General features: G+C 45.4%; 1 protein-coding gene across 1 annotated transcript in view; it reads left to right on the top strand.

Annotated features, from left to right (window-relative positions):
• GPC4 (glypican 4) overlaps nucleotides 1-8,804 on the top strand; it is a 110,749-nt gene extending 101,945 nt beyond the window's left edge. The window contains exons 5-9 of the mRNA XM_025983174.2: nucleotides 4,120-4,250; nucleotides 4,357-4,503; nucleotides 5,318-5,454; nucleotides 6,066-6,241; nucleotides 6,337-8,804. Coding sequence (XP_025838959.1) covers nucleotides 4,120-4,250; nucleotides 4,357-4,503; nucleotides 5,318-5,454; nucleotides 6,066-6,241; nucleotides 6,337-6,539 — 794 coding nt within the window. The 3' untranslated portion in view covers nucleotides 6,540-8,804. The remainder of the gene's footprint in view (nucleotides 1-4,119; nucleotides 4,251-4,356; nucleotides 4,504-5,317; nucleotides 5,455-6,065; nucleotides 6,242-6,336) is intronic.
• The last annotated feature ends 13,826 nt before the right edge of the window (nucleotides 8,805-22,630 follow it).

The following is a 22,630-nucleotide window of genomic DNA, read 5'->3' as shown; positions in this document are numbered from 1 at the left end:
ATCATTTAAATGACTGGTCATCAACTTCCTTGATGCACTCTTAATGCATATGTTAAGTCCTGAAACCTCGGTACGGTACAGAAGCTCCTGATCCTCCGTGATAGTGGCACCGCACACAAAAAGGGCTCACAAAAACAAACTTGGCTTTCTTCCCTGGCCCCCAGTCACATGGGTGTAATTGCAGAACATAAGTGCCTTTAGAAGCACCTGTTTTTCACTTACTTGTTCACATCATGGAACATGGATGCAATTTGCTGGCACTTTTGGGGGCGGGGGATTGGAGTTGGAGAGAATGCTTTTTAGTCTGTATGAGAGCTAATTACCATATTAACTCTGTTTGAAAATGCATCAATAAATTGGCTCCAACAGATTCTTGAGAACACTGATACAAGAAAAAATAAAAGATGTGAATATTAAGCACTTCAGCACAATTGTAGCCTAAATAGCTCAGAGCTAGAAGACCTGAGAAAATTTACACACAGGAGAGCTGAGTCCCATGAAAGGGAAGGCCGAAGGGCGGGGGAGGCATGCGCACACTAACGGTGCATCATGCCCAGAAGGAAGCCATGGGAGAAATTGTAGCTTGAAAATATTTCCACTGGAAATCAAAGCTCGTGGCATTTCCAGATCTAAAGTTGATGTTTTTACTCTTTTTTAAATCCCACCCTCTCCCCCACACCCAGATGCCAAATTTGCAGTTTGCTTCTGCTAAATTCAGTTTTGTAAATGTCGGTTAGCCTTTTTACTTTATAGCATCTAATGTATTCATTCTCAGGGCAAAGGAGGAGCATTTGCCATACAGTACAAACAGGGTAGAGTGACAACCCCCTAGTTTTGCCAACTCTTCTAGAGATTGATCAGGAGTAAGGGGCAAAGGGATATGTTCCTTGCTCTATTCTCTTGTTCTGGCATAAACTAACTCATTGTATTAAGATAGAAATTCTCTCGCTCTTTTTTTTTTTTTTTTTTTGACCTATTTTTCCAAAGAGTTTGCAGGTTCATGTCAAATCAAAACTGCACTCTGGCTTGCTTAATTAATGTTTTCAACCAGGTATTCTAAAACAAGGAGGACTGAGTTGCTGCTGTTGTTCTCATTGAGAGTTTTCAAACTACGTTTGCTCTCTTTCAAGAAACAAAATTAAACCCCAGTGCAAATTGATAGAATTTCGGAATCAATTTTCCTCAGTTATTTGAAATGATCTTTTTTGGAGGGAAGAGGTATATAATTCATGTCTAAACTTAATTTTTAATGGGTATTTTATTCTTTATGTCTCATAAGCTGATCTAACTGGTCAGGAGTAATAGACATTGTTAATCCCCAGTGCTTTTTTATGAATTTTCACCAGGGTTTAATTTGCTCTGTGGTTATAGAATTCACGCCCAATTTACATGCCTCTGCTCTCTAGTTTTTCTTTTCTTTCTTTTTTTTTTTTTGCAAAGAATTTTTCTTTCCCCTTTAAATGACTGCAGTTAATGAACGGCAAAGGGCTCCCCCCCCCTTCTTTAAATCAGATCTTGGGGGTAAGTCGGGAAACTGCCTTTTGTTCTCCCAGTGGGCCCCGAGGCTGAACATGGGGGTTTATGATTATTGGTGGCCCAGTTCGAAAGGAATCACTTTGCCTGGTGTGAAGGGGATGCTTTGTTAATGGATGGGGGCGACCTCGTCCACATAGCCTGAGCCTTGAAATCCTGCAGTTGGACCAGGCCCTTGAAGAGACTAAGGATACGTTTTCCACATCTGCCTTCTTGCTGCCATATCCTCTTTTCCCTCTATTGAATCATTGTCAGCCTTGATCAACAAGATGGATCCAGTTGAAACACCCTGGACTTGGTTTTATAAGAGGTTGACTCAAAAGGTCAACCCAATACTCCCCACCACCACCACCAAAAAAGCCTGTTTCTAGAGAACCATAAATTATGCTTGGATGCACCTTGTTTTCCATCACATACTGTGGTTGCCTTAATGTTCATCTGACTCCTAGCCAACCTTATTAATGTCACATGTTGCTGCCAGCAGGACTTTCATATTGGGGTGTTGGGATTTGGGGGTTGCTGGCAGGAGGCAGGGGTCAGTGAGATATCCTGGAAATGAGACCTGTAGCTGAGACGCACCAGAAGAAAAATACCCCAAAGCCACCATCTTTGGCTCTCTTGCTCTCGGTCACTCACTCTCTCTCAGCTACTAATCAGGGCTGGCTGCTTCTAGGGCAGAGCCTCATTGATAGCCAAGCATGACTCCCCCCAGGGGTGGGAGGCAGCTTTGCGCATTCCTCAGCTGCGCACCGCACAACGCCATGGCACCGGCCCCAACAAAGGCCCGGCTTCCCTCCATTCCCAGAGTTTACAAAGACGCCAAACAGCCAGAAGAATCGGGTTTATGTTTCCTTTCAGTCTTTCACAAACACATTAGTGATCTGGCCTCTCCTCGCCACTAGGGGAATGAGTAGTTTCAAAATGCGCTGTTTTTTTCTTGTCTAAACCTCTGCATTTTGGATGCTGATTATCTGTCTATTCATAATATTTTTATTTGGAGCAAGCGACTTCTGCGAAGAATGTGCTTTCTGTACTTGGCAGCCCTGATGCTTTGACAATGATGAACACGTTTAAGTCGTGCTCCACTTGTTTACAAAAGTCTCCTTTTGCTAGCACATCAAAAGCATTTTTCCCCCTCTAGCACAATGGTATATTCATGCTGGCAGCCTTTACTTGGAGGTTGGAAGCGTCACTTTATTGGTGCTTACCACAATGCAATCTGAAACTTGATTTGTTATTACTTTTTTAAAAAAGTGCATTTCACGGAAATCTATTTGTGGTTTGTGACATTGCTATTGCAGTTTAGAGAAATGACCCCCAGTGCTTTAAAATGCTGTGTTGCATCTGTTCTAGGTGGAAGGTGAAAGGTTGATGACCAAATTTGGTTTCATTAATATGTTGATGCTAAAACTCCTTTGCACCAGAAAGCTGAGGTAGAAGATCCTGGGGGTCTGCAGTGTTCTCTGAGAAGGGCCTATAGTCTTCTGGAAACTAGCCCTCCTTGCTGGGAGCTGCCCTTGGCCTCTTGCTGGGAGCTGCCCTTGGCCTACCTGAATCCTGCAGATAAGGTGGCCCTGACGACCCTCTCCCTGCAAACCTTAAGTCCTAGAGTGGAAAGGAGAGCAGACAAGTTGCAAGTTTGGTGCTTGTCAGGAGTGAAGCAGCCCTTTTCCCATTTCCAGTTTGCTTTCATTTTGACCAGGAAATAATCAGGCAAAGCCACCAAGCCTAATAATTGCAGCCAACACATACGGCAGAAAAACAAGTGCCACATATTTTGTTTAAGAGATTCGATGTGTACTAAAACATTCTAGACTCCTCCAGAATGCCAAGGTGACTCACAGAATAATCCGCAAAGACTCACACTGTGAATGCAGGCTTTTTTGTGTACTGTGTCTTGTGTTGTCTTTTCACCCGAATGAAAAGAGGCACATGTTTGGCTTTAACTCGAGGCCCTCGTGTTTGAAATGGGAAGTTTATCTTAATACAAATTTGCATTTTTTCAAATTTTCATTATTTGAAAAGTCATTAGAATTCCTGGGAACACTGTCATTTGTACTTTCCAACTGTGCGCTCAAGGAGCTGAAAGGGTTTCATTTAAAAAATGAAAGAAAGGAAATGATACGCCAGAATTTTAACGGATTTATGTTTTTGAGTCTTGTAAATGGAACCTAAATGAAAAGATCCTAGGAAGTCACTGTGGAAGTGGCATGTTATTCTGCCTCCAGCCTTAGGTTTGTCAGCAGGAGCCAGCTTGGCGCCTTACAGTGACAGCCACCGACACACGAAAGAATGAACAATCATTATAATAGAACAGTCCCAATTGAGTGTCCTTGCTGTGGAATAAAGCATTCACCTGGCCACTTCACACTTTAGAGAACTAGCAACACACGCTGACTAAATGCAGCTTGGTGTAGTAGAAGCGGACAGAAAAACGTGAATTGACTACAACACATACCCTCTTCCCTCCCCTTCTCCCCCCATCCATAGGAAACAAAGACAGTAAAATAATCAGACTGACTACCCAAGGCCAAACTAACGATTTACTTTTTATGCCATATTGTTCTTCCCCAAACACCCTGTTAGACGCAATGCTGATGGTGGCGGAGAGGCTCGAGGGTCCCTTCAACATCGAATCGGTCATGGATCCCATCGATGTGAAGATTTCTGATGCTATAATGAACATGCAGGAGAATAGTGTGCAAGTGTCTCAGAAGGTAACAGAGGCAGGATAACTGAAAAGGAGAAACAGAGTCCCCGCCCCTACCCCTCCCAAACTTGGGATGCAACTTCCCTAATGTGACCATGAATGCTTCAATGCAGGTTTTCCAGGGATGTGGACCCCCCAAGCCCCTCCCAGCCGGCCGGATTTCACGTTCCATCTCTGAGGGGGCTTTCAGTGCTCGCTTCAGACCATATCACCCTGAGGAACGCCCAACCACAGCAGCTGGCACTAGTTTGGACCGACTGGTGAGCACTTTGGCAGCAATGGCCATGTTTAATGACCAAGAACCAAAAACATTTGCTCCAAATGCATTTTTAGTTGGAAGGCTTTCAAGTGCAGGTCTTTCAGGTGAAGCTTTTCAAGCAAATTGCATGTGGGTGTCAATAAATCTGCCTCTCATTTTCTAGCTCATAAAGTTGGTACGTAGTTAGGAAACGTGAGGCATCTACTCTGAGACCATCATTGTGCCTGTCATAGGGAAGCACAGGGCAGTGAGACCCATCCTTGTTTTCCAGAAGCCCCAACAAAGTGGGAGAAGCAGCCATCCTTTTGCCTTAACTAGCAAAAGGGGATGTGTAATAAGCGTTAGGACAGTTGGAAAACATAAGCAAACTGCTTTCCACACATGCTGCACACACAGGAGTAGGAGGGAGCACAGTGACAGACACGGTTTCATAGAAAGGACAGTATAGATGCTCGAACCAGAGTATGAAAGCCTCACAGAAAGAGACGGTGTTTTATCATGGTATCCATGGGACCTGGAGGCCAGCAGGCTTCCAATGGTAGTTGTAAATAAAGAGGTAGAGTAGACGGTGGATCTGGGCAACTCCTTGCATCCCACCATTCATTCATTTGAGTAATTCTGTTTTTTGCTGTATAAATTCGATCTGCATTTTTCTTTCGTGATTCAAGTTGAAAATAAATTGCATAGCACTCTGGAGCGACTTTAGAAATGGTCAAAAGATACATCTGTAGGCAGTTGGGTGTTTTTACACAGGTCTTCTCTTCTCCTCTTTTCTTTTTTACTTTTCTTTCTTCTTTTCCCCCTCCTCTAATTAGGTTACTGATGTCAAGGAGAAGCTGAAACAGGCCAAGAAGTTCTGGTCCTCTCTGCCCAGCAATGTTTGCAGTGATGAGAGGATGGCCGCCGGGAATGGCAATGAAGATGATTGTTGGAATGGGAAAGGCAAGAGCAGGTTAGCCTTGGGCAAGTGGATTGGTGGTCTCCCTTCTCCCACATGCCTGGTACTGCGGGGCTCTTCAGACGGGGGTCACTTGGTGTCACCTGAGGGAAGCATCAGTAATGTGGATAGCCTCTAGACAATCTAAGGAACACGCTTTGCCCCGCAAGCCTTGGGAAGGCACCCAGCTAGTTGCAGCGAGTACTGGGCCAGAAGTCTGTGGCGGTGGCTCTAGCCCAGTACAGGGGCTGCAGCCCAAGGTCAGGCTGTTCCAGAAGTTTGGTCTTTACAGGATTGAATCCTTGTGGTTCTTGGCCCAATGGCCTGGCTCCCCAAAGTTCCAGTTCCCCAAAGGCCTCATTCTCTTCGGGGATGTCTTGTGTTGCTCCCCTAACACACTTAGTAACTCTGCTAAGTACCCACTGCACTTGACTCTGACCCACCAACCTCCGTAAAAGGGGTAGCTTTCCAAAAGGTCACCATCAAAGCAGAGAAACAAGAAATGAAAGAACTTTCTCATGAATTGTACCCAATGGAAATACTAGAATCTAGGCAGAATTCTCTGATGATCTGCGGCGACTATTTGTCTTAACCACTCCTATTCACAGGGTCATTTCTCATTTCAGATACCTGTTCGCAGTGACGGGAAATGGCTTAGCCAACCAGGGCAATAATCCAGAGGTCCAGGTTGACACCAGCAAACCAGACATACTGATCCTTCGTCAGATCATGGCTCTTCGGGTTATGACCAGTAAAATGAAGAATGCGTACAACGGGAACGATGTGGACTTCTTTGATATCAGTAAGCATTTGTGTTTGGAACTTATACATTGTTCTTTGTACCAGCTTGTGATGAGGACTAAGTGGATTGAAATCTCTATTCCTTTTTTTAAATAGGTGACGAGAGCAGTGGAGAGGGAAGTGGAAGTGGTTGTGAGTATCAGCAGTGCCCTTCAGAGTTTGAGTACAACGTGACTGACCACTCTGGGAAGAATGCCAATGATAAAGCCAGCAGCCCTGGTGCCCTTGTGGGGGCACAGCCCTACCTCCTTGCTGTCTTCTGCATCTTGCTCCTGGTCATGCAGCGAGAGTGGAGATAATTCTGAATCTTAGAGGAAAAAGTTTTCATCAAAAAGATAAAAAGGCACCAGTTATCACTTTTATACCATCTTAGTGACTTTGCTTTTTAAATGAATGGACAACGATGTACAGTTTTTACTATGTGGCCACTGGTTTAAAAATGCTGACTTTGTGTTTTCATTCAGTTTTGTGGGGGAAAAGGGACTCGTATGTAAAGTTGATTCCTGCTCCCCCAGAATCATGTTAAATGTGGCTAACAGTGTAGGTACAGAACTGTAGTTAGTTGTGCATTTGTGATTTTATCACTCTCTTATTTGTTTGTGTTTTTTTTTCCTTTTTGTTTGTGGGTTTTTTTTTTTTCCTTCAGTTATGATCTCACCGTGTTTCTTACAAGAAAACCAGGGTCCTTTCTTGGCATGTAACATGTACGTATTTCTGAAATATTAAATAGCTGTACAGAAGCAGGTTTTATTTATCATGTTATCTTATTAAAAGAAAAAGCCCAACAAGCAGTAAAATTTCCATTCATCCCTGTTGTTTTAGTTGCCTTATCTGGAGAGAAGTGGATGTGATTTTGTTTTTTATTATTATTATTAAGTTAGGACAGAATGTGAAGGCACGGGGGGCTTCTGAGCCACTTGGTGGGTTGTATTCAGGCATCAATACGAGAAGAAAGCTGTACTTCATTGATAGCCAGGGACTGGAAGAGACTGCAGACTATACCTGTCTTGGCTGAATTGAATTACATAAACTAAGATCGCAGATAGATAGGTCTATTTCTCGAACCCGCTTATACTAAAAAGTGGAACCCATTTAGAAGATTCTTTTTCATACACTCTCCCTAGAAATATAGAAGGCATTCAGGACGTCTGAGTTATCACACGTTCACACTTAGTTTGGGGGTGGGTTTTTGTCTTTTTGTGTTTTATCCAGGCAAGTTAGCAAGCCGCTGTGTGCTGGTCTTCATGTCCACACTGACCTGCTTTGAATTCCTATCCTGATGGCAGAAATGACCAAGTGACTAAGAAGCTCATTTGGTCCCCTTTGTCACAGTGTACCAGATTTCAACCCCAACCACATAGAATAGGGAACTGTCTGGGCACCAGCCCAAACCGGGGCACAGCCCGGGCTCACGGAAGAGCTGTCAACACTCCTCCGAGCAAAGATTTTGCCTGTGCATCTACATTTGGTTTGGGATCCCAATTTTTGTAAAAAGAGATTTCTAAAGTGCCCTACTTGAGTTGTCTGTCTGGGCCCCTGCCTCAGAAAGGCAAAGGGCTGGCTGTGCATTTCATGGTCGTGTGCCACCCTTTCAGCCAAGAAGTCCACTTGGTGGGACCTGAGTGTCCAGATATTTTTCACGTGTTGTTTTTGTTTGGAGGGGGACAGGAAGGAGTAGAGAGCCCAGAAGATAATAGCTTAGTGGTGATCCTATAGCCACCAGGGAATGGGGGGGATCTTGCAAATGCTGGTTCTGTTGTCCCTGGGTCCCTAGGACTCCATTCCTCCTATCCTTACCAAATGTCAACCCATAAAACTATGAGACAGTAACAAATCCCTTGAAAAAGGAGTTCCCAAAAAGTCTTAAAAATGAAAAAATCCTGCAAGTCTCTTCCTGCCTTAGACCCCCATTAAGATCCTGACCTATTCCACAAAAGCTAAAACCCACAGAGAGGTGGTTTGTGTTCCTGTTCAGATCTTCAGTTGTAAGACTAATTCTCTATTTTTATATTGAAGCATAATTACTCAATAGCTCAGGGTCTACATTTCACTCGACTTTTTACACCAAATTCTGCGCGAATGGTCAACATGGAATATTGGGGGCTGTTGTAAACAGAGGCTTAATTTTATTAGCAGTAGCCAGTTATTTATTCAAGCATGATGTTAATAAAATAGGCATATTCTGGCTGGTGTGTATAAGTGGTTTTTTTTGTTGTTGTTGTTGTTTTAAAACCAATCACAGAAGACCTAAAATTGGAAAGGTGCTCCATTTATATATGAGGAAAAATGGATTGTAAATAGCTAAGCTGCCTTGTGAGAACCTGGAAAATGTGCTGATACTTAGTAACTACCTCAGTTGTGAGGAATTTCCTTTTTAGCTTAGACTGCCATTACTTTGACTTGGTAGAAATGAATCTGGTCTCCAAAATGTGGCTCAAAGAGTTATCCCCGTAGACCTTGTAAGATTGTTTTTAATTTAAAACTTTGAACTCTGCCCAGCTGTTTTCTTTCAGTCAACTTCTCTACACCAATAACATTTTCCGAATTAAATATTCTTGAAGGTTCTTCTGGACTCTCACTGATTTGTTTTCTTTCTTTGCATTTTTTCCTGTGACCCTTTTATTATTTAAATTGTCTCTTGCTTTTGAACTTGAACTATGAAATAAACAAATCATAGATTTTTCCATTCAGATCAGACTGGATAACTCTTGGCTTCTAACCAGCTGGCAGGCTCACCATTGCACTCTGCCCTCCCGACCACCACCAAAAAAAAAAAAGAATAAAAGCAAGTTGAATATTCTAAAATCTTTAGAGTTCAGAGTATGAGGTAGAATAAAAGCTTTGTCGGTAGACCTGACATTCCCAAAGTCTCAGTTAATAGCATATGATTTTGTGTTTTACAAAGTCATTTGGAAATTATTTTTCTTTCCAACACTTCACCACCCTGTACCTTAAGAAAAAAACATTTTGACGACCCTTAGATTTACATTTTATTTCAAAAACAGCCTGTAATTAGCACCTATTATTTGATAAAAGACAAAGTACAAATAATTGACATGCATTTTAAAACTTGAGATCCTGAGGGTTAGAAACCTAACAGTTTTCCTGAAGTAGAATTTGTCATTGGTGATTCTAGAACTGACATAAAAATAGATGTAGGTGATGCTATGCATGCAACATTCTGCTTGTCCTTTCATGTGTGCTGAATATGTCCTCTTGCAGAGCTGAAGGGTGGTAAGACACTGACAGGGTCTGCTACAGGAGGCTGCATGTGGGCATGCTCACTCTCGAGCCAATGCCCAACTACCAAATACAACTTTCTCTTTTTGAAATGAGGAAACAAACACTGACAACTATTTTTATCAACTTAGAACCTTGTGCGGACAGTATAGCTGTGCATTCTGGGGATATGCTTTATTGTCCAATTCAGTTTCTATTTTTAACCTTCTCTAGTGATTTTCTTATGGATACAAATGTGAAGAATCTCTGAAAGATAATCATCTGGTAATCTAGGAATTCTAGTCCAACAGTAAGGCAAAACCATATAACATTTACTTGTCTAATTTTTTTCATTGGGCAATGTTCTGACGAGGTTTAAAAACCAAAATGTACATAAAGGTATAGAGAAAAGTTTCCTTCCTGTTCCTGCATCCACCCTGTCCAATTACCCATCTGGTTATATATACCTATATATCTCTCTTTACAAAGTTTCCTTATGCAAGCATATTTACAAGACATATGCAAGCAAATATGAATAGAGATTTTCCCCTCTTTTTTAGGTCGATTACATTATTGAGAGGAGGGATACCTAAAGATGCAGATTTCCATTTAAAGGCTTGGCTGCTCAGGGGTCCCTCATTTAGGAGTTTTACTGTAATTTGGCCCAGATGAATTGAGGTGACTTTTGCTCAAAAACATCAAATTGAATGAGGAGCAGTTAGGCATTGTGGCGCTCTAATCCCAGAGTGCATCACTAGGATGCTGTATGTTCACGTTAAGGTTCATGCCCAGTAGTTTGCCTCACCAGTGGAGAAGATACTGGCTGGCCAAAGCAATTGGGAAGATCCTTTCACAACACAGCACATGAATACCACTGTTAATGTTTGGGAATGGTTCAAAGGAAATATACCCCAGAAATGACTTACTAGAATAACGAACTTTTTTTTATTTTTTTAATAATAAATTTATTTTTTATTGGTGTTCAATTTGCCAACATACAGAATAACACCCAGTGCTCATCCCGTCAAGTGCCCCCCTCAGTGCCCGCCAACCAGTCACACCCAATGCCCGCCCTCCTCCCCTTCCACCACCCCTAGTTCATTTCCCAGAGTTAAGAACTTTTTTTTTTAAAAAAAAAGGTTTTAGTGCAGCCCGGATGGCTCAGCGGTTTAGGGCCACCTCCAGTCCAGGGCATGATCCTGGAGAATTGGGGATCGAGTCCCACATTGGGCTCCCTGCATAGAGCCTGCTTCTCCCTCTGCCTGTGTCTCTGCTTCTCTCTCTCTGTGTCTCTCATGAATAAATAAATACAATCTTTAAAAAAAATAAAAATGCTTTAGAGAGTGAGGGTGTGTGTGGGGAGAGGGGCAGAGGGAGAGAATCTCAAGCAGATCACACCCAACATGGACCCTTGATCTCACAGCCCTGAGATCACAACCTGTGCTAAAACCAAGAGCCAGATGCTTAGCCCACTGTCGCCCAGATGCCCTGAATAATAAACTCTTAATGTTTCCTCAAACCCAGAGGCCTTGAAGCAACAGCCACCATCACTCAGGATGGACATGAGAATATTAGGGAAATGCGTACCAGGACCTTCTCAGTCACCATATATGAATGATCTGATGGCCAAGGAGTCATAAGAATATGTAAATATCAAGATTCAGTTTTCATGTAAGGTTGGATTTTTACTCAACAATGTTTGGAGACACGTTAGTTCAGCGATAATCAATAAAATCCAGATGAATCCATTTCTCAGCATGAGTGTCCACATGTGGCCTTAAATGCATATTTTACTCTGCTTTTGATGGTTCTTAAAGATATGTGAGGAATCCTGGAAGAAGGCACAGGATTGTCGGAAAGTTAAAAAGATTTTCATGCATCAATCCTGCCAGGTAGAAGCTGATAAGATGATTTGTATGGTTAAAGAATGAAGAGAAAGCATGGGTGATGCCCACGATGGTTTTCTAAGGGTTTTATAGTATTGTTCTCCAGTGTTTGGGGGGGGGGGTTGCAGCAACTCTGTTACTGTGTTTATTACACATGGCAGAGTTGGGAGTGTGTGTGTGTGTGTGTGTGTGTGTGTGTGTGCGTGCACACGCATGCACACAGACATAGCTACACACAGGTTGGTGTATTTTCAAACAATCCCAGGTAGACCTTACCCTGTCATTTATGAACTGCCTTCCCCCTGCTGTCAGTAGTGTGTGCTTGGGGAATGCAGACTAATTTTAATAATAGCCTCAGGGAAACATAATTAGGAAGGTAAGCCTCCTGCCAAGAAAAAAAAAATACGTGCACATATAAAATGCATTCCAGATAGAATTGCTTAGGTTTACCACTGCCTGGGTCTTGCTTTTCTGCACCAACATTGATAACCTAAATGACTGTAACCTACTGTTCTTGGGGACTCTGCACTGGGCAGTTGGTGCCAGGTTGGCCGCAAAGAAAGAACCCTGGCTGGTGGGTGCTTTTCTGAGCCCTGGCATTGGGATCTGAGCCCGTTTGCTGCACTTGCCTTTATAAATTTTGAGTGCCCCTGCCCTCACCTCGCTTTTAAAATGTAATGAAAAACTTGTTTCAGTTCTGAATAACTTGTAACCAGCTCTGGCCTCAGCAACTGACAGTTATTTGCACGTATTTACTGTAAAAAGAAAGTTCCTTGCTGTTTGTTCACCCAGACCATCCCGATGGAGCAGTGAGGCAGGACAGACCTGTGTACGGGCCCCATCCATGGTCACAAGTAGAAGTCGCTCCGTTTTGCACACCGAGTATAAGGACTCGAAGATGTTACGTAACTTTTTCAAGGGTGACAACACAGGTAAGAAACAAAGAACCAGATGTGAAACAGGTTGGTTAGTCACCAGAGCCTGTTTTTTTTGTTCCACATGTACTACTTTTCCTTCCATTACCATCTCCCCTGAGGCTATGCTCTCAAACCTCAGGAAGGGGCAGGCTTGTTGGGCTTGCCATAATTAGAAGTGTCCTGGCCCAGGCGGCCCAGGTAGCTCAGCGGTTTAGTGCCGCCTTCAGCCCAGGGCATGACCCTGGAGACCCGGGGTCAAGTCCCACGTTGGGCTCCCTGTATAGAGCCTGCTTCTCCCTCTGCCTGTGTCTCTACCTCTCTGTCTCTCTGTTTATCATGAATAAATAAATAAAATCTTTAAAAAAAAAGAAGTGTCCTGGCCCTGCAGAAGGCCAGGTTAAAGGTCATGGCCAACTTGGCTGACCTGAGTTCAGGTGAAGAACTCAGGAACCACCTGGAGACAAATCTTTTCTTTTTTTTTTTATTCTTCATTTATCTGATTTTGTTTTTTTTTTTTTGTCTTCTATTTTAATTGGGTTTTTTTTTTTTGCGGGGGGGGGACAAATCTTGTTGGAAAGATTTTCTAACTTTACACGGTGACTCCTTGCTCAGTGAACTTCAAAGCTCGGTTGATAGTGTACAGGGACCATGTGGCCTCTGTGCTAGTTCTGGAAGGACAGGCATTAAGTGATCCTATCTGTCCTCTCCAGGACAGTCTCCTGTGACCCTGTGTGGAAGGGCTCTGGGGTTGTCCTGACAGCTGCATCGTTGAGAGAAGGGTCAGCTCACTGAACACTAGAGCAAACACAATCTGTTAAGAAAAATATGGTTTATGTATGGAAAATTCATACCTGCTTTATTGGCTGGAGCTTCTTGAGGAGGTAAATACATCTTTGGATAAATGGGGCCCAGGGAATATAATTTGGGCTTCTTAAAGAACTGTCAACAGAATTTCACCTTAAAAATTACCCGTGGGTCGGAAATTGGACCCGAAGAACCAAGATCATAGGCACTGCTGTAGAAGAGCAGTGTAGCAAGAGGTGTTTTTCTTCTGGATTGGTCTCAGTGCATGTTAGAAAAGACCACATCCTGGGATCCCTGGGTGGCGCAGTGGTTTGGTGCCTGCCTTTGGCCCAGGGCGCGGTCCCGGAGAACCAGGATCGAATCCCACATCGGGCTCCCGGTGAATGGAGCCTGCTTCTCCCTCTGCCTATGTCTCTGCCTCTCTCTCTCTCTCTCTCTCTCTCTGTGACTATCATAAATAAATAAAAATTAAAAAAAAAAAAAAAAAGAAAAGACCACATCCTATGACAAACCCTATGCTGTAGGGACAAGAGAATTCCACTCGCCATTTCCTACCCAAAGAAGGAATCTGGGGGGCTTTTGTTAGGTGTGTGTGCCCTGAACACATGTACCAGCATGGCCATCAGGTGGTACATGCTGAAAATGATTGGGAAGGTTCTGATCTAGGGGTGCTCAGACTCTAATGTTTGACCTCAAGCTTGATCCAAGATCCATAGAGAAATCTGTGAGACCAGCAGGGACCGTGGATTCCACCTCCCAATGAAAGCCAAGGGATGCCTCACTAGTCTGCTACCATGTCATGCATGCTAGGGGGTTGAGTAGTGACTTAAGAAATAAGTTCAACCAAAAAAAAAAAAAAAAAAAAAGAAAGAAGTTCAACCACAGATGTTGAAGGCTGATGGTGACTCGCTGATGGTGAACAAAATTCCCAGACTCCAGAGGTGGATCAGGGTGGTATGGTTAGGCAGGCAGCCTCTGGGGTGGCTGACAGAGATGGTATTTCTCTTCTCCCACCTGCCTCTGGGGCCATTGGCCCACCCACAGTTGGGGCTAGTGGGACTCTGATGTACCCCACATTGCATAATTTGCATAAGTTCCCTTTTGGAGAACTGAAATCTATGTCCAAAGAACTCGACAGTCCCTGTTCTATTGAAACTCGCTCCAAAGAAGTACCGGAAGAGGCCAGCCCTTGATTAGCAGAGATTGCTAATGGCAGTCACTCTGGCTCTGGGTGTGTGTGTGTGGGGGGGGGGTTGCCAAAACCACATGGGATTTGAGGCAGTAATACAGGTTATTTACTGATTTATAAATTTCTAATTATTTCAAAAAAATTATTAATTCCAGTATAGGTTACATACAGAGTTATATGAGCTTTAGGTGTACAATAGAGTGATTCAGCAATTCTATACATTACTCAGTGCACATCATGAGAAGTGTCCTCTTGGCAGTAATGTGATTTATGATACATCTGGCTCTGGTCTCGCGTGGGAGGATGAGGGAGGGTGTAAATGGGGTCCTCATTCTCAGGAAGCTGTAACTCCACCAGGGAGACAAGGGTCACCCAGGAAACATGCTAGTGAATACAGAAGTCCTTTGCTGCCCTGCTGATTGAGGGAGAGCAGTGCATGCTGCAGTGGTCAGGGTGACTTCCTAGGGGGGCAGGGCCACAGTTGGACTTGAAAAGGAGGGAAAGGAGGAAATGCTCCTGGGAGCTACTTGTGGGCAGGACTGATAATCAGTTCTTAGGACTCTTTGGCGATGTGTCTAAAGAATGGAGGTAAAAGGGCTCCTGGCTGGCTCAGTCAGTAAAGCATGCAACTCTTGATCCCGGGATCATGAGTTCGAGCCCCACTTTGAGTGTAGATATGACTTAAATAAATAAAACAAAAATAAGGAATGGAGGGGTGCCTGGGTGCCTCAGTTGGTTAAGCTTCTGCCTTCAGCTCAGGTCATGGTCCTGGGATCAAGCCCTGCTTGAGCAGGGAGCCTGTTTCTCCCTCTCCCTCTGTGCCCCTGCCCATGCACTCTCTCTTTCTAATAAATAAAATCTTTGTTAGCACAGGGGTAGAGAAGAATGGGATCAGGGTATGAAGCCCTCAAAAGCCAGGCAAGGCAGTTTAAAATTCAAGTGGGCATGATCTAATGGAAATTCTTGCAGAAGCCTTGACATGCTGCCCAGGGTGTATAAAGATGAACTAAGAAACATGCGGCATGGATCCCACAGGGTTGACCTTGGGCTTGATAGTGCTCAGCTCTCTACTGTGCATCCTGAAGTGGCTCAGCTCCCCTCACAGCCCATAATATGCTCTAGCCTGTCCCAAAGTGTCTTGACTTGGAGCTCTCTGGTAAGGACCATCCAGCTCCACACGAGGGGTACTTTTCAGATGTCCAGGTTTGCATTGCAGGCAGACACACTACAAGTGGTCCTCCCGGCCTCCCACCCCATCACAGCCTTGGACTGTGGCCAGCCACCAGGACGATGGAGACTTGGCTACTCCTTCAAGCATTGCTTCCAGCTCGCCCACAGAGGCCCAACTCCACAGGCATCCCAGATTTGCCAGACATCTTAGGCCACTCTCTTCTGTTCTGGCTTCTTGGTTTTGGAGAGAAACACAGAGGGGGATCCCTGGAGTCTGGTTCCCCAGACGCCAACCCACAGAGACTTGGGATTTCAGGGGAGATGGGATACTTCAAGCACTGGGCAACCAGCCTGCAGGATGGACAGGTCAAATATCTGTCAGATTAAAGAGGAGGTCCTCTGATGAGGGGGTGAGAGGGGCAAAGCAGTCCTGGGTGGCTTATGTCACGTCATCCCTGGGGTAACCTAGGTCATAGTTTGAAAATACAAAGTAGATGCTTGACTTCTTTCTGGGCTTTTCTCTGAAATGAGGTCTATCCATGTCATGTCTGTGGCACAGGGTGGTTATGAGGAAAGGCTAGGAAGGTGCACATGCTGGGATGTGGGGAGCTGGAAAACACAGTGGTGATCCAAGGTAAGAAGTGACCTTCTGGGGGCCTTGGGTGCCCGGAGCTCCTCCATCACAAGGCTTTGCCCAGAGCACGGCCTATTTTACAATGCCTCACACACCACCAGGCTCTGTGGCCACTTAGGTCCCTGCATGAGGCATGACTGTGCTTCTGAGGCCTGGCCGCTAAGCCCCACCTCAGGCAGCAGGCACAGGTGGGAGCCTGGGTGAGGAGGAACTCCAGCCGAGGAACTCTGAGATGGACCCCGGCCCCATCTGCACTCCTGGCACCCACTCCGTGGGCTACACACTGTGCGCATTTGGAATGGAGCTGGCCTGTACACCTGCCGTTGCCAAGTGGTAGCAGGAAGGCTGCATTTAGATCAAAGGCTTATGGCTCGGGTTTTATAGAAAATGAGCAGATGGGAGTGTGAAGCCTGGTTCTTCCTGACAAGAGAAGATCCTAAGTCTCTAATAATGACATATTTTCATTTAAGGGTTCAAAACAGAATAAGCTTCAAATGGCCCCTTTACATGGCCCATTCACTGTCCTCCCTCCCTAAAACACACCTCTTTCTACTCCTCCTCCCCAGTGCAGCTAGGGAAGAAGAATTTCACACCCTAAGTCTCCTTCCTAGGAGGCTGGCAGGCAGGATGCTTAGGTGAGCACCCCTTGATCCTCTTGACTGCCACTCCCCCACCTCATGCCACCCCACCTCTGTCCCCAACTTCCCGCCAGACTCTGAGTCCCCAGGGAGCTGCCATATCCTTTGTGAATTCAGGTTCTTCTCTCCTAGTTGCCTAGAGAAGCTGCACCAGCCCCCTTGACTCTGGAGTTGGCAGGGAGGACGGGGAAGCCTTATGCAGAAGTGTTCCCCAGCAACTGATTCCCATCTATTCCTTCCCAAAGATTCCAGAGTGGTCTCGGAAGGGCAGAGAGTGAGTTTGGTTGGGCCGGTACCAACAACAACAAAAAGCCCTCTCGGGCCTTTTAGGCATTTTGCATGTTTCCTGTTTTGCTGGCCCTGGGGTCTTCAGCGTTCTGTAGGGCCAAGGTTTCGGGTAGAAAAAGGAACAAAGGAAAATGGACTTCTGCACACGTCCCATAATGTACGGTAGCCAATATTCAAGGCTCTTTAGCAGGATAGCCTGCTGCGTGGAAGTCACGTTCTAGAGGAATCTGAAGGTGTCTCATTGCTTCAAGTTGGGCAGACTTGAAAGCCAATTTACCAGTTGTACCCAGCGTAGAGAGAAAACATTGTACCATTTGAACACCTTAGCTAGATATGACCTTAAGAAACTGCCAGATTTAGTATGGAGTAAAATATGTCACCCAGTGGTTTACGTGGCCTGTGAGGGCCCTTCTTTGCCTATCCCACAAATGTTGACAGGGTGCATACTCTGTGCCAGAGATGATCAAATAGCCACAGCGAAGGGGGTGTAATTACAGAGTGAAATGGGGCCCTTGCAGTATGAAATAATGGAGCAAGAGCCCCAGGGAAACTGCCATGCCCTCAGTTACAAGTCCTGGCGGCAGCCAAGGTGTAGGCCAGTGGTTCTCCTCCTGAGCGAGTATCAGCATCTCATCTCCTGGAGGGTATGCATAACCTCCATATGACCAGGCTCCATCCTCAGAGTTTCTTTCTTTTTTTTTAAGATTTTATTTATTTATTCATGAGAGACACAGAGAGAGAGAGAGAGAGAGAGAGAGAGAGAGGCAGAGACACAGGCAGAGGGACAAGCAGGCTCCATACACGGAGCCCGATGTGGGACTTGATCCCGGGACTCCAGGATCACACCCTGGGCTGGAGGCAGGTGCTCAACCGCTGAGACACCCAGGGATTCCCATCCCCAGAGTTTCTAATTCCACAGATCTGGGATGGGGCCCAAGAGTTTGCATTTCTACCAAGCTCCCAGGTACTGCTGGTGCTGCTGGTCTGGAGACTGTGCCTTGAGGATTATTGGCCCAAATGAAGCACTTTTGAGCCTGGCCTGTGATACAGGGCGCACAGCCCTGCTGGGCAGTCAGTCAGAGGCAACTCCAAAGAAATACCAGGAAAAAGGGATCAGGTCAATTGCCCGAAACTGCAATCATCTTGCTACACTGACAGATTATGCTTCATATTCCCTAATGGAGCCCAAGTTCTGTGTGCCACACCTCAGACTCTGGAACAGGCCAGGCAAGTGTGGGGAGAGTGAGCTGGACCCACAGGACGTCTAGTTTCATCAGGAATTAAGAAGTCACCTGAGCATGATCCCACCACAAGGGAAGCTTGAGTCAGGTATGGGGATGCTTCTAGAGCAGTGACGGAGGGCAAGGATGACTCGGAGTACTTGTCTTGTCTGTCTTCCCTGTGGTCGTCTGACCTAGACCACATGGATCAGAAGAGTGGTTTCACCACATCTCTACAACATGTTGACAGGACAAGATCCCATCAAAGACTGTGGTATCAGTTAAGATGCTCTTGGCTCCAAGTGAGGATAAATCCAACTCAAAATGATTTAAATAAGGGATTTATCATCTCCTATAACAAGAAGCCACAATGTAAGTAAGGAAGCTCCAGGGATGGTTATTTCTCAATGTTCTTATCAAGGATCCAGATTCTTTCCATCTTTCAACTTGCCAACCTGAGCATGTTGGATAGCTTCCCTCGTGGTCGAGAGTTGGCTGGAAAAGCTCCATGAAGCTGAAAAACATGGCTTTCACGGTAATAGTAATAGTACATCTTGGCACACCACTTTCTGTTGGTAGCAATGAGAGACTTATTTTTTTTTCCTTGAGTCTCTTTTGAGAGCTAAGATATCTTTCCTAGAAGGTATCCTCTTCTAGCAAACATCCCGTCACCTCTCTTTGTCTTGAAATGGCTCACACACCCTAAGTGGTTGAGTATAAAGGCTTAACCGAGATTCATGCCTGGAGCTGAGGCCAGTTCTATCGGAAAGAAGGGGCCTCAGAGGGGGAGGAGAGACACTGAACAAATCAGGAGCTGAATGACAAGCAAGAAGGGAGGAATGGCTGTTGGGTAGGCAAATGACTGGGTTGGCTACACCCATGTTCCATTGGAGGGTAACACCAGTAGGAGCATAGGGCGCTCTCACTGCATCCGGGATGGAGAAGTGAAGCATTACATCAATGCACTAGCCATCAGTAGCTTTGGCAGGGATAGGAACTTCATGTTGATTCAGGGATTCTGGAATGTACACAGAGCCACACAGAGATCAATTTATCATCTTCTAGACATACACCAGCTCAACTCAATTCCCACAGTCCCTTAAGGTCAACCAGGTCAATCTTGAATCCTTGATGATTGATTGTCCTCTCCAATAGTTCTGCCATGTGGTTGCCCAGCCACTACTTAAACACTTCCAGCGATGGGGATCTCATCACTCACTGTGGCGTTCTATCTCTAGGCAGCTCTAAATGGTAGAAAAGGTTTTCTGCTGACTCCAAAGTGTGCACACATGTACTGTTTGCTCAGTGATTAGGTGGCAGAGCCTTTGAAGTTCCTGTCAGTGTTTCCACTGTAAATGGAAGTTTTCAGATGTTTCTAACTAAAATTTCCTTGCAGTTTCATACGTGGTGCCAAGAGATACTTTAAAAAATAAACAACCAAATAACTCTGGGAAAATTTTGGCTTCTCTGTGTTAAGATCTTTAGATATTTTTCATAATTCAAACCCGTTTTGGGTTTGAATGGTTTAAATTTTAACGAGAGATTAGACCATAGCATAACCTAATAACTAACATTTTGGGGGGAAGGTTTTAAGGAAATGCCTTGCAGTGTTAGCTTTAAAAGTAGTTGTGTATAGGACCCACATTGCTCCTTCCCCAGTTAGACTGGAGAAGGCTAGCTGCACTCCTGGTTGTCCCCATGGAAGGAGGGGATCATTTTCCTTGGTGTCACCTCAGAGCAGGAGTATGATGGTGTGTTCGGTGTGTCCACATGAATCCAGGTGAATATGGAATAGCACCAACTTCTGCCTTGGCCAGGACAGATCAGTGGCTTGGTCGGTAGCCTTGACTGCCATGCTGCAGTGGGTGGGGGTTAGGGGCAGTGTCCCAGGGAGGGCCAAGGGACCATTTGTGCCCCGGTGACTCTGCTCTTCTCTGACTCCATGGATCACCACTGCCTGACCAGACCAAAGGCTGCTACCCAGGTTCACCAGAGTATTGGATTCTGGTCAGTTGTTTTCAAATGTCAGTATGATGCTGTGGAAAGATGATTTTCTATTTCCAGCAGGGAAGAATGCCCATAAGTATGCCGGCATTGTCAAAAATGCAGAAACGTTTTGTTTCAGGGTTGATTCCATCTCTGATGCTATACCCTCCTGATTCGTGTTCCTTTCTTCTACCATCATCTCTGAAGACACCACACCCCTCGAAGTGGCCTCTTCCCCCCCCCTCTTTTGGGCCTTCCCCCCACCCAAGTCCAGATATGGCTCTTGGGTTGGTCAAAATATGATAACACAGATTCATACTTCCCTAGCAGTGGTTGAGAGCTTAATATAGCCCGTGGGATTTTCCCAATTTTGGGAAAATTGCTCCATTTTCCAATCATTACACTTGACCTTTCTTCTTTAACAAGTGTGCCTTCAGTTTTCCAATGGTGTCTGTTTAGGCTGATTCCTCCAAATATTAGCCAGTGCTCCTGCAACCCCATAGAGAATGTCCTCCCAGCTTGCTTCACACTTGGAGTTGCCCCCACTTTGGAGTGTATCTCCTGCCACTGATGATGGATATGCTTTCCTTGATAGCCAGAAGTTAGTAAAGGCCGTGCCTCGGGCACTGGCCAAAGGGTTCCATCATCAACCAGATCTGTTTGCATGTACTAAAGGTGCCAAGAAAACCAAGTTCTCATGAGATTCCCTCAGCTTTAAGGTCAATAATTTTGTTCAGGGGGCACCTGGGTGGCTCAGTTAAGCATCCTGACTCTTAGGTCAGGATCCTGACTCTTAGGTCATGATCTCAGGGCTATGGGATCGAGCCCCACATCAGGCTCTGCACTCAGTAGGGAGTCTGCTTGAGATTATCTCTCTCTCCCTTTCTACCCCTACCCCCACTCATGGTCTCTCTCTCAAATAAATACATTTTTTTAAAAAGTAATTTTGCTCAGAAATGAGATGTGGTTATGAAAGGAGGAGAGGAATTTTCTCACATGGCTCAGAAATGGTTCAGAAGACAGGTCACATGAACAGTGCTCCACACGTCACATGAATGTGACAATATGGCTGGAGTTAGTCAGCAACCTCCCAAGGAACCTCTGCACCTGGAAGGAGCTGGCACCCCCTGTAAGTGCAGATTCTGCTCTTTTGTTAAGAGTTGTCAGTTTGGCGAATAGCCACTGATGGGAGGATGCATCAGCAAGTCCTATTAACTTGGTGGTGAGCTTCATCATGAGCTCTTACCTAACCTCCTTAGACATTGGGCTCTGTCGTCTTGTCCTCCATGGCATCCTTCCCTGGCATTCACCCACTGGCCTGGTCAGGCCAATCAGTTGCCATCTATGTGATCTCTCATCAACAGATTCTGGACTCTGGGGAAAAAAAGGTGAGGAAAGCAAGCTTTGTGCCAGGATCTCTCAGCCTCTCAGATGTCAGCCTTTTCCTACGCCCTCCACCCTCACCCCAGCCTCAGAGGCTCTGATGGCCTGCTTTCTCTCCTGAAGCATCTGCATTTTGACTGGGAGCAAAGCATCCAGCTGAGGCAACGACATTGTCATTTAGGGATTTGAGGCAAGGGTGGACAGGAAGGTCAGGGCTCGAGAGGTTCCGAGTTTCCCAAATCATTCATTAGCTCCCAAAACCCCAGCTGCTGGACTGTGTCACATCCTCAAGAGATGGTGCCGTCAAGAAGGTCTCCAGAATCTTTGTCATGATGGGCCAAAAGGAAGATGGTTTCCATATAGTGTCTACTTTCAGCTGTTTCCTGGAGGGAAAGGCATGGCTCATCCCATTTGCTGCTTTAATAATAGGCAGGACCCTGCCTGTGATGTGGCCAGACTTGTCGGGTGGCTCTGTGGAGTGAGCACTCAGGGTTGACAGTACCATGAGTGGATGCCAGCCAGACCACCGTGGCCCAGGAAAGCTGATTATACAGGCGGATCCCTGCTCTGGGGAGGGCTGGGCTGGCGGGGGAATTGGAGGCCAGTTTAGCATTCGACCTAATTTGAGGCCTAAGTAAAAATGTGTGTTCAGTAATGGAGCCGCTCATATTGAAAACAGGTGGTGTTTGGGCTTTTGCCTGCTCTCTGAAATGGTTGGTCTGAGGTCCACATGCTTTTTTGGTTCCCAAGTCTCAGCCTGCTGTGAGTTTGTGTTTCCACTAAGGACAAGGCCTACTTGAGACTCTCTTCTGAAGGGGCTCCTAGAAGGTCCCCAAGGAGGTGGAACTACTGTTAAGTTGCAGACCTTGCCTAATGGGGGAAGAGCAGGAAGAGACATTTGGACTGCCTGTATGGGCAGCGGGAAGCTGAATTTCTGCCAGGTCAGTCCATATGTGCTCCCTGACATGGCTGGGGGCAAATTGGTGAAGCAGCTGCCAAAGCTGAGCCTCGACTATATGCTGGGTGCCGTGTGGCCACGTGGGAGAGATAGAGCTG

This window comes from Vulpes vulpes, chromosome X (genome assembly GCF_048418805.1).
Source record: "Vulpes vulpes isolate BD-2025 chromosome X, VulVul3, whole genome shotgun sequence".
In the NCBI taxonomy this organism is placed as follows: domain Eukaryota; kingdom Metazoa; phylum Chordata; class Mammalia; order Carnivora; family Canidae; genus Vulpes; species Vulpes vulpes.
The sequence above is the reverse complement of the archived record's forward strand: the minus strand, read 5'-3'. Positions and strand labels throughout refer to the sequence as shown.